The sequence below is a fragment of the Dendrobates tinctorius genome, unplaced genomic scaffold (assembly GCF_039654945.1).
Source record: "Dendrobates tinctorius isolate UK_male_01 unplaced genomic scaffold, ASM3965494v1 ptg000030l, whole genome shotgun sequence".
NCBI classification, from domain to species: Eukaryota; Metazoa; Chordata; class Amphibia; order Anura; family Dendrobatidae; genus Dendrobates; species Dendrobates tinctorius.
In genome coordinates, this window is record NW_027361698.1 from 26,569,483 (window position 1) to 26,587,237 (window position 17,755).

General features: G+C 40.0%; 1 protein-coding gene and 1 long non-coding RNA gene across 3 annotated transcripts in view; one reads left to right on the forward strand and one right to left on the reverse strand.

Annotated features, from left to right (window-relative positions):
• The window catches only part of ETNPPL (ethanolamine-phosphate phospho-lyase), a 67,339-nt gene that overhangs the window by 34,718 nt on the left and 14,866 nt on the right, over window positions 1-17,755 (forward strand). The window contains exons 6-10 of the mRNA XM_073571978.1: window positions 5,579-5,695; window positions 8,759-8,841; window positions 11,218-11,443; window positions 12,710-12,864; window positions 15,080-15,169. Coding sequence (XP_073428079.1) covers window positions 5,579-5,695; window positions 8,759-8,841; window positions 11,218-11,443; window positions 12,710-12,864; window positions 15,080-15,169 — 671 coding nt within the window. The remainder of the gene's footprint in view (window positions 1-5,578; window positions 5,696-8,758; window positions 8,842-11,217; window positions 11,444-12,709; window positions 12,865-15,079; window positions 15,170-17,755) is intronic.
• Window positions 1-17,755, reverse strand: part of LOC141086169 (uncharacterized) — a 73,744-nt gene that overhangs the window by 11,733 nt on the left and 44,256 nt on the right. The window lies entirely within an intron of this gene.

The window sequence follows — 17,755 nt, forward strand, 5'->3', positions numbered from 1 at the left end:
GCCATAAGGAAAAATCTTTATGTTAGTACTTTGTAGAGTAGGTTTGTTTAGGAGCTGGTTGTAGACTGTATGACTGATGACGTTGACTGATGCCCCCGTGTCCACCAGGGCTTCTATTGGATTGCCATTCACTAGGATTACACGTTTTGGATTAGTAACTGCGTGCACAGTATTAGATCCCTCTTCCGTCACGGAGAATAAATAGGTGCTGTGGGACTCGTCATTAATCTGCAGTGTTTGGATCTTTGGTGACCTAGGTTGTGCGGTGGTATGAGGAGATTGTGGCTTGGATCTACACACCTTTGCAAAATGATTTTGCTTTCCGCAATTATGACAAGTTCCTCCCTTTGCTGGGCAGACATTCTGGTGAGGATACGATCCACTGCAGTTGTAACATGTGGCTGCCTGCGTGCGAGGCACATTTGGTTTCTGTGTAAGCTTTGCTATAGAAGATGTCACGTCTGGCTCATGCTCGATGTTCTCTATCAGTTTAGCTTGTTTGTCTGCAGCATCATTTATACGCGCTGTATCTAGCAACTTCGCTAACGTCATGGTGGGGTCTCTGAGTGCTTGTCTCCTTAACTTGGAGGAAATACATCCTTGTACGATCTGCATTTGGATTTCTTTGTCTACCTCCGCAAATTCACAGTGCGCTGCAAGGTGTCGTAGCCGGACATGATACTCAGCCATGCTTTCTGTTGGCGACTGCTTTGACTGCCTGAACTTAAAAATTTCAAATGCCGGATTTCTGTGAGGGGAGAAGTGCTTGCTTAACGCAGCTTTGCTGAGCTCATAGTCCTTGTCCTCCCCTGTATTCGGCAGAGTAGTGAATATATCGTAAACCTGCTCCCCTGCGTAGTGTAATAGCATGGCTTTTTTCCGGGTATCATCAGAGACATTCATGGCTTGCAGAAATATCTCGAATCGCTTTAGCCATTTATCCCAAGATACTGCCAGGTTTGCTTGGGACTGATGCACATCAAAAGCGGGAAATGCGGGTAGACAAGCCATAGTGAGTGCTGATAGCCTTGTAGACTGTTCGTGGGACTGAAATACCTGTGGCTGATAAATGAACGCTTCCTCGTCGCCAGTTGTAGTGTCGTGATGTCGGCGATAAAGAATTCAGAGACGTACACTGATGTGCTGGTGCTTGGCTGCTAGGCCGTGCTTTTCTTTATTCCTTACTTCCTCCTTCCTCTCCACGTCCCTGCCTCTGACTCCTCCTCTCCCCTACATCACTGTTACTAGGCAAAGAATGCAAACAAGGGCAACAGCCCACAAACAACAGGAGATGTGACAACATCACAGAGAGCTAGGAAGCAGCATTGTGTCTGTGTGCTGGTTACCAAGAGGAGTGATGATCTGCAGGATGTGGATATATTCAGGGGCTAAAAGAAGAGATATACTGCAGGACGGGGCCCTGTATACAGGAGACAGAAAGGAAAGATATATTGCAGCATGGGGCTCTGTATACAGGGGGCTGAGAGGAGAAATATATTACTGGCTGGGGCTTTTTACACATTGGCAAAGAGGAGAGATATATTAAAGGACGAGTTTCCGTGTACAGGGGCTGAGAGGATGGATATATTGCAGTAGGGGGCTGAAAAGAATGATGTACTACAGGAGGGGGCTCTATATAGAGGGGTTGAGAGGACAAACTGCAGGATGAAGCTATATACAGGGGGTGAGATTAGTTGAGCTGTGTTTATTGCTTGCTGCATATAAAAGAGGATTATCTTCTACCTGAATGAATAGAGTAGCAATTGCAGTATCACAAAACTGATCTGTCAACAGTAGACAGCAAGCACAGCCCTGCAGTGCTGTTGGCAGGAGTGCAGGATTGTTTTGCTCTGCTAAAACATGCTACCAATGAAGTGAATCCACAAAGGAATCTATACCGATGTTGATGGCAGAGTTAAATATCAGTCAGCCAGGGAACTTATGCAGGAGCATTGAGTGCACAGAGCATAAGGGGAATTCTACACATAGATTATCTTAACCACTTCAGCCCCAAAGCCTGTTTTCACCTTCATGATCAAGACAAATTTTACAATTATGACCAGTGTCAATTTATGAGGTAATAAATCTGGAACGCGTTAATTCCACTGATTCTGAGGCAGTTTTTTCATGACATATTGTACTTCATGACAGAGGTAAAATTTCTTCGATATAACACGTTTATTTGTGAAAAAAATGGAAATTTGACAAAAATTTAGCAATTTTCAAACTTTTAATTTTTATGCCCTTAAATCAGAAAGTTGTGTCACACAAAATAGCTGATAAATAAAATTTCACACATGTCTACTTTACATCAGAACAATTTTTGAAACATAATTTTATTTAGTTAGGAAGTTTTAAGGGTTAAAAGCTGACCAGCGATTTCTCATTTTTTCAACAAAACTTATAAAACCATTCTATTAGGAACGACATAACATTTGAAGTGACTTTGATTGGTGTATATGACAGAAAATACCCAAAAGTGCCATTCTAAAAACTGCACCACTCAAGGTGCTCAAAACCACATTCAAGACATTTATTCAATTAATTTATTAACATCACAGAAATTTTTAGAATGTGGAAGGAAAAAATGAACATTTAACTTTTTTCACAAAGATGTTACTTTAGACCCTTATGCAGTGGAATACCACTGTTTGGGCACATGGCAGGGCTCGCCATTTTATATTTTGAATGAAAAATTTGTTGGAATAATTAGCAGATTCCATGACACGTTTGGAGTGTCCCTGATGTGCCTAAGTGATGGATACCCCCCACAAGTGACAAGATTTTAGAAACTACACCCTTCAGGGAACTTATCTAGATGTGTGCTGAGCATTTTAAATCCCCAGTTGCTTCAAAGACATTCATAACCCTGATCCATGAAATTAAAAAGCAGGGCTTGGAAGGGAAGGAACACCATGCAGATGGCATGTCACGTTTGGAGAGCCCCTAATGTGCCTAAATAGAGGAAACCCCCAAAAGTGACATTTTGCAAACTAGACCCCTCAGGGAACTTATCTAAATGTGTGGTGAGCACCTTGAACCCTCAGATACTTCATAAAAGTTTATAACAAAGAGCCATGAAAATAAAAAACATTATAATTTTCCCAGAAAAAATTTTTTAGTCCCAATTTTTTTATTTTCACAAGGTAACAGGAAGAAATGGACCATAAAATTTGAAATTTCTCCTGTGTATGCAGATACCCCATATGTAGTGAAATTCTACTGTTTGGGTGCACGGCAGGGCTCAGAAAGGAAGAAGTGACATTTTGGAATGCAGATTTTGATCAAATGATCTGCAAGTGTCATATCGCATTTGGAGAGTCCCTGATGTGCCTAAAAAGTGGAAACCCAAACAAGCGACCCCGTGGAAACTAGACCCCATAAGGAATGTATCTAGGTGTGTGGTGAGCACCTTGAACCCGTAGGTGTTTAACAGAAGTTTATAGCATACAGCCATAAAAATAAAAAAATCACATTTTTCCAACAAAAAGGTTATTTTAGCCCCAAATTATTATTTTCACAAGGGTAACAGGAGAAAGAAGACCACAAAATTTGTTGTGAAATTTCTTCTGTGTACGCCAATACCTTATATATGGTTGAAAACTAATTTTGAGGCACAGTGCAAGTCTCAGAAGGGAAGAAGCACCATATCGAAGTTCAGATGTTGCTGGACTGGTTTGAGGGTGCCATGTCACATGAGCAGAGCCCCTGAGGTGCCAGAACAGCAAAAACCCCCATAAGAGACACCATTTTACAAACTACACACTCAATGAATTCATCTAGGGATGCAGTGTTCATATTGACACCACAGGTGGGTCACATAACTTTTTTCTTTTGGGCAGTGAAGAAAAAATTTAATTTTTACCACCAAAATTTGGTTTTAGCACCAGATTTTACATGTTCACACTGGGAAAAGGGTAAAAATGTCACCAAAACTTGTCCAACAATTTCTGCTGAATGTAGAAATACCCCATATGTGACTGTACAGTATTACTTAGCCATACAGCGAGATTTGGGAGGGACAGAGCGTTATTTGCCTCCTGGAGCGCAGATTTTCCTAGAATAGTTTGCAGACTCCATATCCAGAGCCCTTAAGTGCTAGAAGAGCAGAATCCCCCTCAAGTGACCCCATTATGCAAATTATACCCTTTTATGCACAGGTGTAGTGCTGATTTTGTCTCCATGGATGTTTCCAGAAACAAACAGTGGATGTTGCTGAGTGAAAATTGCAAACTGTGTAGTAACCAGTACGTTGTAGTGGCCAGTACTTTGTAGTGATCAGTACATTGTGCCCAGCTCTTGCTTCTGGAGACATGCACCCATAAATTAGAAATTAGGTGGGTTCTCATCACTACAGAAATGCCAAACATGTGGATGCTAAATATGGTTTGGGCACACTGTGGGGTTCAGAAGGGAGATGAGCATTTGGATTTGAGGGCACAGAATTTGGTGAATTTCTTTTGGGGGAGGGGGTGAGCCATTTCGCTTTTCCAGAGCCTTTGTGCTACCAGTAATGTGGAAGCTACCTATATTTCCATTGACAGATGATGGACCTAAATGGGGACTTTTTTATGGATTGAGTTGAAGCTTTTATTGGGAACATTTTACATGTGATCACATTTATCCTTTGTGGAGTGCTGAGCACTTACTTTGGTGTTACCATCTAAATCTCTGAGTGACATGATTCAGATGAAACCCCGAAGGATCTTTTCACTATAATAAGGCAGCAGAGTCATCTCTATTTAGCGATGTACTTTTTTTTCTCAGAAGTGTACAAAACTGTGGTGAACCACATTTTTATGCATGCCTAAAAAGATGGACAACGCTGGATCATAGGCCTGACAGCATCCACTGTATCTCCATCTGCCTGATTACAGACAATCTTCCGCAGGGGTTCCATCTGAATCATATTTTTCAGAGATTTATATGGAAACACCAGTGCAAGCTCGATGTCGTCATGACATCGGATCTCTATGGCAACGATTGGTCACTCGTGATGATGTCGCAGGGGTGAAAATCGGAGAGTAGAGGGGGCTCCCTCCCTCTGCTTGCCTGCTAAATACTGTGATTGATATCAATCGCAGTATTTAGGAAGTTAAAAAGGTGGATGTGGTGCAAGTACCACGCCTGCACTGAGTGCCAGTTGTGAGCTGTCAGAATTATGCCTGAACAGCCTCTGTGCACTATGACGTATCCATCCATAAGTCAAAGGTCAGTAAGTACCAGTCAACCATGAAGAATGGATATGCTCAGTGTCGGGGAGGGGTTAATGATAACTCAGAGAGTTAAGGCTAATCAGGGGCAAAGGAAAGAGGGGAACGGTCTGCAGTGCTGGAGAAAGCTGGGAAATGTAGTTTTAGCAGATAACAATAGGATTGTACATTCTGCTATGTGAAGCTGGATGCACAGAGAGGCAAAGAGAGATAAAAGAAAAAAAAACACAAAGGTACAAGAAAGAAACTTTGCTAGGCTTAGTCTGTTTATTAACCATACATATGCATTTACTGTGCTTTGTTAAAAAACAATGTGATCATGGGAATAATCTTTTACTAAAACTAAAAAAAAATTCAATTTCCAGGCTCCATCACCTGATACCTATAGGGGTAAATACAGAGACGACCATCCTGATCCTGGGACAGCATATGCTGATGAAGTAAAGGATGTCATTAAAAAGGCTCATCAAAATAATCGACAGGTTAGTGTGGAGACCTTAACACTCTCCTAACATATACAAGTTTTCCATCCTTTGTATCTGTGTTTATGTCTGTATCCATGTATCTATACATCTACACACAAAAAGCCATAAAATATTGATGAACTACCAAACTATTGATCAAAATCCAATTTAATAATATTCTATCCCACCTTAGTTGCCTCGCTTAAACATTCACAGACTGGAAATATTTTTGGCTGGTGTTATATGATGATATGATTTTTTGGTTAAAACATTTATCTAGTTTTCAAGTTTAACAATGACATTCTGTTTCTTCCTTTTATGCAACCGTTCAGTCAAAGTCAGGATAAAGGTATTCTAGTTTTGACTAGCCCACTAGCTTTTCTCATTTCACTGTTAGAAAAGCTCTATGGGCATATTATATTTTGGGCTTTTTGTCATGCCAGTGTTCATGACCTTGGTTTGTATAGCAGACATAGATTTGAGAAATGTAAACCTTTTGGGCAAAGCTGTAGGGGTGACTTTTACTTGGATAGCGTGAAACAGGTGACATGAATACATATAATATTTGTCAAATAAAGTTGGCATGTGGAGAGAAGCAAAGGCACTCATGTGAGATACAGGGCTTTTTTGCTGAACTATCCTCTTACGGGGCAAATTCATCATGTCCTTATTGTCAAAATAATTGGTGAAAATGTCTAAAAGTGTTTGCCAAATGGATAGTTGCAAAAAAAACCTATAATTCACGTTTGACTTTTTTACGCCAGCCTCACAAACTTTTTGCAGTGTGGGTGGTTCTTCAGGAAAGGGCATAGTCTTCCTTGTTCCAACTGATTCATTATCATTTATCCCACAAAAGTGGTGTAAATTACAAGGGATATGTGCTCCATTCCATAACTGGAGCTCATTTCTGATTTTAGCGCATGGGCGGCCACATTCATTAAAATTATTGTGGCTCTTAATGAATTTATCATATGTTACTCCAGACCTGAATGGGTTTAATCTACACCTGACATACACATTGATCTCAATAAGATTCCCCCCACCCACATATGCCAGTTATCTAAAAGTCCTGTATGCATGACACTAAAGTAATCTTTTGGAAGCATCTAAGACAGGTTTGCTTGATATATGTGTCATTAATTAAACTAAAGCCAGTAGGACAGGTCTAGCCTAGAGTGTATTCTTATTGCGTACATAACTGATCTGGGGGATAAATGCATCATAACAAACGTACAAGGCAATGACCCAATCGAAAAAAGAAAATGAGTCAGGTTGTGGTTATAATTGGTGTAGGTAGTTCCAAAAGTGACACCTTCTTGTCTGAGGCAGAAACACTAGTATTCTGTTTAACTTGTTTGCTTTTTTTTTAGGCTTAATATTCCTGTCCCCGGTTAGGGGTGTTACCCATCTGAAAATATGTAACAACCACTGCTCTTTTTGGGATTGGATTTATTATTCTTTACTGGGGTATAAATTTTCCAAGTATGTTAAGGAAATGTTTCTACACATCTGCTAAAGACCAACAGGATATCCTGTGATCTGGTTTAGGCCCTAATAACGAGTTCTTCTCCTGCCAAGGGCTTTAGCTTTACAGAACAGAATGTAATAATCATATTCTCCTTGGAACATTCATATCATTCTGTCATCCATTTATGTGTTAGCTATTATTTCAACAAGTAAATAAAATACTAAATTCTTGGACCATTAAACTTGATTACATAGACCTTATGCCTCAGATGTGTAGTTCTCTTAGTATTTATTCAAAATATTAGATAGTATAATGAAATTAATATACTAAAAAAAATATAAGTATAGTTTGCTATAAGATTAAATAAAATCGATAATTGCAGCTATGACATTTATGAAGAGTAGCGCATTACGGGCTTTAAGATATATTGAATGCCAAACGGGTGACTTATAGATAGATTTAGCTGGAGAAATTATGTATTTATGTATTGTTTATTCTTTTGACCTCATAAAAAGCCTTTGTCAGAGGGACAGAAATACTTGCATTCATTCCAAGACAAAAGGATGGTTATGAAACACAAGCCTTGCCAGCCAGAACACTTGTTTCATACTTTTCTACTAATCTTATGAGACTGACATAATGCTGTGCTATACTTCTACTCTGAGGAATTTATGGATCGGCCTTACATAACCTTCTTACTAATGGTCAGTTTTTCTTTTTCCCTTTTCTCCCTTTTACATATTGTAGGTTTTGATGACGTTACCCAGTTGCTGACCAAGCTGTGCTAAAGACTTATATCTCTCCTTTGGATTTCCCCATGATGTTGCACTGTAGTGGCTCTCTTCAACTGTAGAGTGTATATATTCATTTATTCACAGCTTTATGTTTTCAGATTAGGGACGATGATACTGAACACCAAAAATGTGTTAGAATTTACAAAACACAATACAGAGAAAATTTGTAAATTCAGGACAAAATTGAGAGCAAAGGTGATTGAACAGTCTTCATATACAGTAAAGGGAATAGTAGGTCCTATATTTCTTGGATTGAGTTTGTAAATTGATTGCCAAAGATTCTCCTCTCAGGTCTATAAAATTCAGCCTACTTGCTTTTACAGTAGACAGTTCAGGAGAAACAAGGTATAGCTATATACTTCACAATCTTTTTTACAGTTGGAGGCTCAATAACTTTTCAATTAAATATTATTACTATTAAGAATAAAGCTGATTATTTTATTTTACAGAACCATGATTTTCCCTTGCTAGAACTAGAAAACAATCAGTTGTTGGTAATTGACTATCATAAAGGTTTTTTTTGTAGCAAGGAATGAACTAAACCAACACTTTTTATTGTTTAGCGATCTTGTGCATCTAATGAAGGTCTTCTTAGCCGAGGTCAAGTGACATTCAGGACATTACTGAATAATGGTGGTCTTCTTTACCAACCTTCTTGCCACCAAACTGACTTTGTGATGGAATTTAGTATAATATATTTATTATTCAGGTATTTTAGATTAATTATTTTGGAGTCAAAAAAGGTTACACACCATGGACTGAAGACATTTTACTAGAGTCTACAAGAATATTGCCCTGACCTTCTTTTCTTTGATATAGATTTCTGCATTCATTGCTGAATCCATGCAAAGCTGTGGAGGTCAAATCATCCCACCACCTGGCTATTTCCAGAAAGTCTTAGAGTATGTATGCAGTTTATGACAGATTTTGTTGGTTAAGTACTATAATAGTTATCAAAGGAAATCTAGATTATACCCAACAGCATTATGTCAAAAGAATAACAATCATACCATAAAAGAGCCAATTACCGTACATTAGGAAGCATGTATGTCTTTCTAGAGTCCAGCAATGCAAAAACTTTCTATTTTTATGGAGAAATTATTTTCTGAATGTGGCATAGTATATAAGTCAGGATTGTATTATAAACATATTTTTGGTGAAATATTCCAGTTTTTAGATTAGCTTCTCTTGCGAAAAAGATATTGAGGTTTTCTGTATTTTTGCTTCTTAGCTTTGCTACGTAGGTTACGGCAGCAGAGTCATCAAATTACCAATAGAGCGATGGACTTAATGACATATGGAACTAGCCTAAGGAGGACCCCAAGAGCAATCGAAAATATGCCTATATATAAGGCTAAGGACAAATAAGGTCAAGCACGAAATATTAACAAAAATCATATAAACAAATTGTGCGGATGTGACCAGATCATAAAGTTATTAAAATCCAAAAGTTTATCAAACAAGAAAGCATAACAAAACATAAAATACTGTTAACAAATATATAGACCAGCTGAAACCAATGCAGTGGTGTACCAGACAGGTAATTTGCACAAGGGTATGAATATATAATGATAACTAAAGCTGGAGTCACACATAGCGACTCACCAGCGATCCCGACAACAATATCAACGTGTCAGGATTGCTGATGAGTCACTATGTGATTGCTGGTGAGCTGTCACACAGACAGCTTCACCAGCGATCAGCACAGCGACGCCGAGCGCGCGGCGTCGCTGTGTTCGTTAGTTACCAGCGCGCTGATGCAGGGAGCTGGTAACTAACGTACACATCGGGTATCCAAGGGAGGTGCGTCCCTTAGATACCCGATGTGTACGTTAGTTACCTGCTCCCTGCATCGGCGCGCTGGTAACTAACGTACACATCGGGTATCTAAGGGACGCACGTCCCTTGGATACCAGATGTGTACATTAGTTACCAGCAGATCGCTGGTCTCCCACCAGTCACACGCAGCGATGCGTGCTGGCCAGCGGGAGACCAGCGACAAAAGAAATGTCCAGCGGTTTCCTACAGCGATACCGGCAGGGGGGTCGGTCGCTGATCGCTGTCACACACAGCGATCTCGCTGGTGAGATCGCTGTCGTGTCACAAAACTTGTGACTCAGCAGCTATCTCGCTAGCGAGATCGCTATGTGTGACGGGGCCCTAAGAATTTTCTATACTAAAACAAACAAGGCATGGGACTTTAAAATAAAGTCACAGTATGTTGGTAAGAGAAAAATTAATAGCAAGTGCAATCAGACAAGCATAAACTGCAGGATATAGATAAACACTTGTCTCAGCCAAGTAATTTGTAGTCCTAAAGTGCATTTGCACATATAGAGTTAAAAATAGACACATTGATAATTACCTCAGCATATGTCTGTGCAACCGTGTCCCCTGTATTTTATTTTTTATGATATCTTGTTTAATAAACTTTTTGGATTTTAATAACTTTATGATGTGGTCACATCTGCACAATTTCTTTACATGATTTTTGTTAATGACAAATGGCTCTATTATACTGCTAGGGGGTGCAGATAAGTTAGGAAAGCCAAATTATACCCCACATAGATTGAAAAGACTCTTTACACAGCTGCTCCTCTGTCACTCTCTGGCCTCTGAGGGGCTTTTACTGTACCAATTCCCTGATACTACATTAGTTTGATATTTTTATGTACATTAATTTCCATTCTTTGTAGCTGCCCTAAAGTGCATCCACCCTGCTGCATGATGTGCGTGCACAGACATTACAGAGAAGATGGGTATGCTATCAGTATGCCTGCCCCAGGAGAGCTTCTAAAAATAAAATGCTACAAAACATCCAAGGCATTTTTTACATACTTGCATTTGATCAAAATTTTAACAGGTAGATTCCCTTTAATGTCGCAAAAAAGCTTATATTTTGAAGAGGACTTTACAGGCTATTGCCCCAATAAGCAATTCTGAAGGCGTTTTACTTTGCAGACCAATGGGATCCACTTATTTCTAGTACTCCACTTATAAGCCTTGCAATCCCACATTTTGAAATCCTTTCTTGACTGACTATTGTGCATATTTCACTTTGAAGACCCATACAGATAACATTTTTAGTCAGAGCAGTAAGTTTAACAGCCATGCATCAATTTGCCACAAATATAGTTTGTAGGGAGACATGGCCCATCAATGTGATGATTTCATCACTACAGGCTGTGGACCTAATGCCCTCTGTTCACATTCCCTGATAGCTTTTGTATTTCTCTTTCATATTTCCGCTTTTGATTGCTGTATATCTTTCTTTCCAGGTACGTACATAAGGCTGGAGGAGTATTTATAGCTGATGAAGTTCAGGTTGGATTTGGACGAGTTGGAAAACATTTTTGGAGTTTCCAGTTACAAGGTGAAGACTTTGTACCAGACATTGTCACTATGGGAAAGCCTATTGGTAATGGGCATCCAATGTCTTGTGTAGTGACAACCAAAGAAATTGCAGAAGCATTTGGAGCGACTGGCTTGGAATACTTTAACACGGTAAATTTGTGAAAAATGAAAAATATTTACGTCACTTGAAAACTATGTATGCACTTGATAAATCCTTCTATATGGCTATTAAGTTAGGCCTCTTCACACATCAGTTTTTTGCCATCAGTGACAATCCATCATTTCTTTTTGTTCATGCTGGATCCGTTTTTTTCTCATAGACTTGTATTAGCGATGGATTGTGACAGATGGCCATTCGTTTCATCCGTTGTCCGACGGATCCGTCATAAAATCTCTGTCCGTTGGCCGGAGACAATGGACAGAGGAACGTGTTTTGTGTACGTCGAAAAGTCGGACAGCGACGGATCCAGCACCATCTGTCATCGGCTATTTTAACCCCTGCGGTTGCTTTTTCCATTCTGGCACATAAAAAATCTCTCTCTCTCTCTTCCACCCCATTAGCTTTCATGTATTAGTATCTTTTATATAGAGCAAATAATAATAATCATTTACACATAGGTCTGTCTAGGGTTGAGATATTCTCTTGAAGGGTTGTTCTAGTCCATACATTTCAGGAGTGCACTGCTCCCCTTGTTGTCGACTTCCTGACTGCTGGGGATCAGGGCAGGCGCTCCTGCTTCAGTAATAGTACACACCGGTGGCATTGTCTTGCCGCATGCCTGAACAATGGCCTCTCAATGTTGTTTTATCAGACAACTTTGCAGCATTAAATTAAAAGTGCAGTGGGATTGAAGCTGACTGAAAATAGGACCACTGAGCATGTTCAGACAGCGCTGCTAGACCATGGAGTAGACTGTCCCCTGGACATCAAGAAGCCAACAACAGAATATTAAAATTGAAATAATGGGAGAACGGGGGCAAATTTTAACAGAAAGTTATTACATAGTTGCTTGATAATCTGTAAATTAGTCCAGTATTTCAAATGACCATTATATACAATGGTAAACTTAAAAAAAAAACCTTTGTGTCTCTAAATACTTTTAAGCTACAGATATAGAGTTCATCTGCAAGTTAATAATGTTACAATGCTGTCCAGCCGCCTTACTGAAAATGCAGTTATTGGTATAAAATGAATTGTATTCCTCAGGCTTTCAGTCATAGAGCCGTGCCCGGAGAGTCTACAGTCACCGATCAGTACACAGTGACTGGTGGCCATAAGCCCGCCCTGGCCCTTTGATATAACAACAGTTATTTTATAAGACAGCTCTCAAATAGTCGAAAGGTCTCACTTGTTGTCATGATTATTTTCATAATTTTTCAGTAACTTTTGGTAAAACTGATCCGTTACTTTTGCAGTTTGGAGGAAATCCTGTGTCTTGTGCCATTGGCTTGGCAGTGCTTGATATTATTGAAAAAGAAGATTTGCGAGGAAATGCTACCAGAGTGGGAGACTATCTTGTAGAGCTACTGCAGGAGCAGAAAGAAAAACACCATATGATAGGCGATATTAGGTAACTGCTCTCTGTAAAAGTAATCTGCCTTGATGCTAAAATAGATTTCCAAAACACCTTGCTGCAGGGCAAGGTCACCAGCTGTCCCTCTCTTGGCCATATTTCTTCTCTCCCTCCTACTTTCCATAATGACTGACTGTTAATGACATAAGTATAGCAGCAGCTCGTCACTTCCCGAATACAGACTCATAGGCTCACAAGTGGAATGAATGGTATGATTGTTAGCATCTGGCTGCCTTATAACTATGTTCCGTTTCCTCTAATCCAGAAATGGCAACTCATAATAATGATTGATTTCCGTGTTATATGTTCTGTTCACATGTGTGCATGAGACGCTTCATTCAGTGGTATGCAATGGAAAAATTCCTTACAAATATACATGAGATAATTATTTTGGAAAAACAGCTGGACGTAATTTTCTTTAATTTACGTAACAGAAACATTTTCTTTGAAAAATTCAACTATGAGGACTATGTAGTCATTCTAAATTCTATAGGCCTTAATATGAACGACGTGTCGTAATAGACTAGTGAATAAATCCACAGCATAAAAGAATAAAAGGAAGAGAAGATACTCTGCAAATCTTGATGGCAAGAGGATCCATAAGGAAGAGTTAACACCTATAGATCAAGGGCATATATACCATAAAGATAAAACATGAGGCTAAAAAGAGCAGACCAAGCCTAGCTGGTTCCAAGGGTAGCAAGAACCTGTGTAAGACTCCTCTCCTCTTTCTGGAGAAATTAGACTGCTCGCAAACAAGAGTATGGCAAGTTGTTTAAAGGGTCTTACAATGAGTGCATACAGAGGAGAAAACTCTTCCATCCTAGAAGTCCGGGCAAGAAAACACTGTCTTCTATGCTTGTCATTGTCAAGAGGTGCCCATACAGGTCAGTCATCTGTTGGATAAACACTAGCTTGGTTGATAGCTATCTTTCATGACTATCCCATAGACATGGATGCTCAGCGAGTGATATTGTATTATCTATTAGGGAGAACAGAGCCACACACCTCTGCCTGAGGCTCCCCTAGCTAGAGACCAAACAGGACAGTAATTTGAATACAAGATACTGATCCTTATCTCCCCCCTCACTATCTAATGAGGGACAGCCAGCAGGCCACCATCCACATTAGGTGTCCCCCAGAAATTTCACAGAAATTTGCAGGTTTGGTCTTCTTTAATCTAATGTGTATGGGATCATTAGACTTCCTCGTTATCTGTTGAGGGAGAGTCAGCAAGCCACCATCCACATTAGGTTTCACCCAGAAATTCCACAGTTAGGCAGGTTTGGCCTTCTTTAATCTATTGTGTGTGGGATCTTTAGGCTTAAATCTTTGCACAGTTATTAGCTATAAGTAATCCAGTGTGCTTTGAACGATATAACAAATCGATAGGATCATCATTAAAGCTAAGAACATTTTAGGTCATGAGTCTCATTATGACTACTTATGTTGTGAACTATAATTCAATATTACAAGAAGAGGTTCTATGCTTACATGTATATTTATAACATAATTATTTATATATTTATTATACAACCCCAATTCCCAAAAAGTTGGGATGTTGTATAAAGTGTGCAGAATGCAATGATTGAAATATTTTATTCACAAAGAAACATAGAACACAGATCAGAAGTGGAAAGTTAGACATATTTCTGTCTCATCTTTCAACTTCTTATATGTGCTTTGTGTTCTTTTGTGAATAAAATATGGTAATAAGATATTCCAAAATCATTGCATTCTTGTTTTCTTTTCATTTTATGCAGCATCCCAACTTTTTTGGAATAGGGGTTGAAAATGAATATCCCACATCTCCAAAAAGTTGGGATGCTGTAAAATTATATAAAATTGCTTATAAGGCTAAATAAGTTTACACTGAATAGTTATAGACTCTAGTGTACATATAGATACACATTATTGTAATCTTGTGAGCAGGGTCCTCACACCTGAGTTATGTATTATTCTGTATTGTCTTTATTGTCTGTAAAAGTCCCCTCTAAAATTGTAATAAAGTGCTGCGGAATGTGTTGGCACTATAAAAATAAAAATTATTATTATTATTATGTGTTCAACTATAGCCATGACCATTAATTACATATAAAACACTTTATTAACCCCAGATATATACAGAGCAAAGCAATTTGTATTAAGTTCATATTACATTTACTTTGTGTGCTGTAAAAATATACTAAAATATAATGTGCAATTCTTTCAGAGGTGTCGGCTTATTTGTTGGTGTAGATCTGGTTAAAGACCGGCAACTGAGGACTCCCGCTACAGCAGAGGCCCAGCACATCATATATAAGTAAATATTTCATTATTTAACAGTGAGGCGAGTTCATGCCACGTAAAAGTGTCACGATCCCACCATTCACAGTGTCCTATGGACGCTGTGAATGACAGCACTGCCACCCTATGGGATCGAGGGCTTGTTGAACTATCAGGATTGTGAGTGACAGCTCTACCACCCAATCTAAGGCAGAGTTGACTGACCGCTCAGTTTTCCCTTCTGGCTATGTCTGTGGAATCTCCTCCAGAAGTCATCCATTCTGGATGACTTACAGAGCTATTTAGCAACGTACTGTAACCTTAGTACCCTTTTGTCTTTTCCCTTTGTCTATTACGAGCCCTCTTGCTACTGACTCGGGACTTCTTGATTATCATGCCTCACAGTAAGGGCCCCGTCACACTCACCAGCGATCCCAACAACGATATCAACTTGTCAGGATCGCTGGTGTGTCGCTACATGATCGTTGGTGAGCTGTCAAACAGACAGCTTCACCAGCAAACAGCACCAGCGACGCCGATCGCGCGGCATCACTGTGTACGTTAGTTACCAGTGCGCTGATGCAGGGAGCTGGTAACTAAGGTACACATCGGGTTTCTAAGCAGCGCGCGTCACTTAGAAACTCGATGTGTACCTTGGTTACCAGCTCCCTGCATCAGCACGCTGGTAACTAAGGTACACATCGGGTTTCTAAGTGACGCGCGCTGCTTAGAAACCCTGCGTTTACCCTAGTTACCAGCGCGCTGATCGCTGGTCTCCCGCCTGTCACATGCAGCGATGCGTGCTGGCCAGTGGGAGACCAGCGATCAAAAAAATGTCCTGACTATTCCAGGACGATCAGTGATAACCGGCAGGGGGGGCCGGTCGCTGGTCAGTGTCACACACAGCGATCTCGCTGGTGAGATCGCTGTTGCGTCACAAAAATTGTGACTCAGCAGCGATCTCGCTAGCGAGATTGCTATGTGTGACGGGGGCTTAAGTCCATGAGTAGTTACCAGTTACAAAAAGCTTATCAAAAAGGAACCCTTGCTATCTCAAGTAAAAGTCCACTTAAACATTAGATTACAGTATATTTCTGGTTAACGAACAATTGTAATGCCAACACGACCTACATGTAGGTCATTACTGATGTTCACCATACGACAAATGAACAATATTTCTGTAAATATTCTTTCAATGGAAAATCCTTCTTGGCTGAACAATCGTTCATTTGCACGACCTTTGGCCCAAAAAATTTAACATAGTGGACTTAACTACACATTATGATGACCAGCAATCATTCAGCTGATAGATATGTTTTTCTTAAGCTTTTACCCAATCAATGACCGTTTTGGTTGAAATGAATCATTTTCATCCACTTTCATCTAATGTTTCTTGGAACATCATAGCCAGTGGATTGTGTTTTAACATTTTCTCTTTCTGTAATGGAGTATCTCTGCCATTAAAATGGAACCTGCCAGCTGATACATGTATACAGCTGATACAGGAAGCATGTATTAGGCACTGGCTGACCTCGGCCAGGTATGTTTGAGTCTGAAGTTCTGTGGCGTTCCAGAGAAAAACATACTTTAAAAGTCATCTGGACTGAGCTGCATGAAGACAGACAGGTGGGTCCCCGGCACATTCTTCCTGCCAGATCCCCATGAGTGACAGGTCCCTCACTTTGTGTGTATACATAGAGAGACCTGTCACTAAAGGAGAGTGGGAGGAGAGATGCCACTGGGGACCTAACCTGTCTGACTAGACTCCCGTGCGGCTCGGTCCTCGGTGGCTTTTAAAGTAGCTTTTTCTCTGGAACAGAGTAAAAAAAATATATGAAATCATAAAGCCAGTGTCTGATACATGTGCTGCCGTAAATCGGGCAGCATGTATCAGCTCTCGGGTTCTTTTTGAAACATATTAGGAAATCTTTATGGGGCTTGCATACTCTAATAAGCGATAGGCAGAAGACATGAAATGTATATTTTACATTCCATTGTAGTTCATCCTTGGGCTACATTCACTCATCCATGTCTCACACAATCTAAGAACAGAATGTGATGTATGGGCTTTCCATGGGTCTCCTGACTCAAATGTTACAATCTCATGTATGTCTATGGAGCTATCAAGGTCAGGCCTGGAGAAATCAGGAGATTTCGAGCATCATGATCCATGCTCCGACCATTAGACATGAATGTATGAATGTAGCCTAAGGCTAAGTTCACACGTAGCGGAATTCCCGCGGAAGTTACCGAGAGAATTCCGGAATTCCATTCCGTGGGAAAAACGCATTTTAAATTCCCGCGGAAAAACTAGCGATTTGCAAGCGTAATTAGCTTGCAGAATGCTAGCATTTTCCAAGCGATCTGTAGCATCACTTGGAGAACTGATTGACAGGTTGGTCACACTCATCAAACATAGTGTTTGACGAGTGTGACCAACTTTTTACTACTGATGCTGCTTATGCAGCATCAGTAGTAAAAGATAGGATGTAAAAAATAATAAAAAAAATATTGTTATTATCACCTTCGGGTGTCCCGTGCAGCCTTCCCGCCTCTCTCCAAGCTCCCGGCATCTTCCGGTCCCAGTAATCCTTTGCGCGAATGACCGCGAGACGTCACGCTC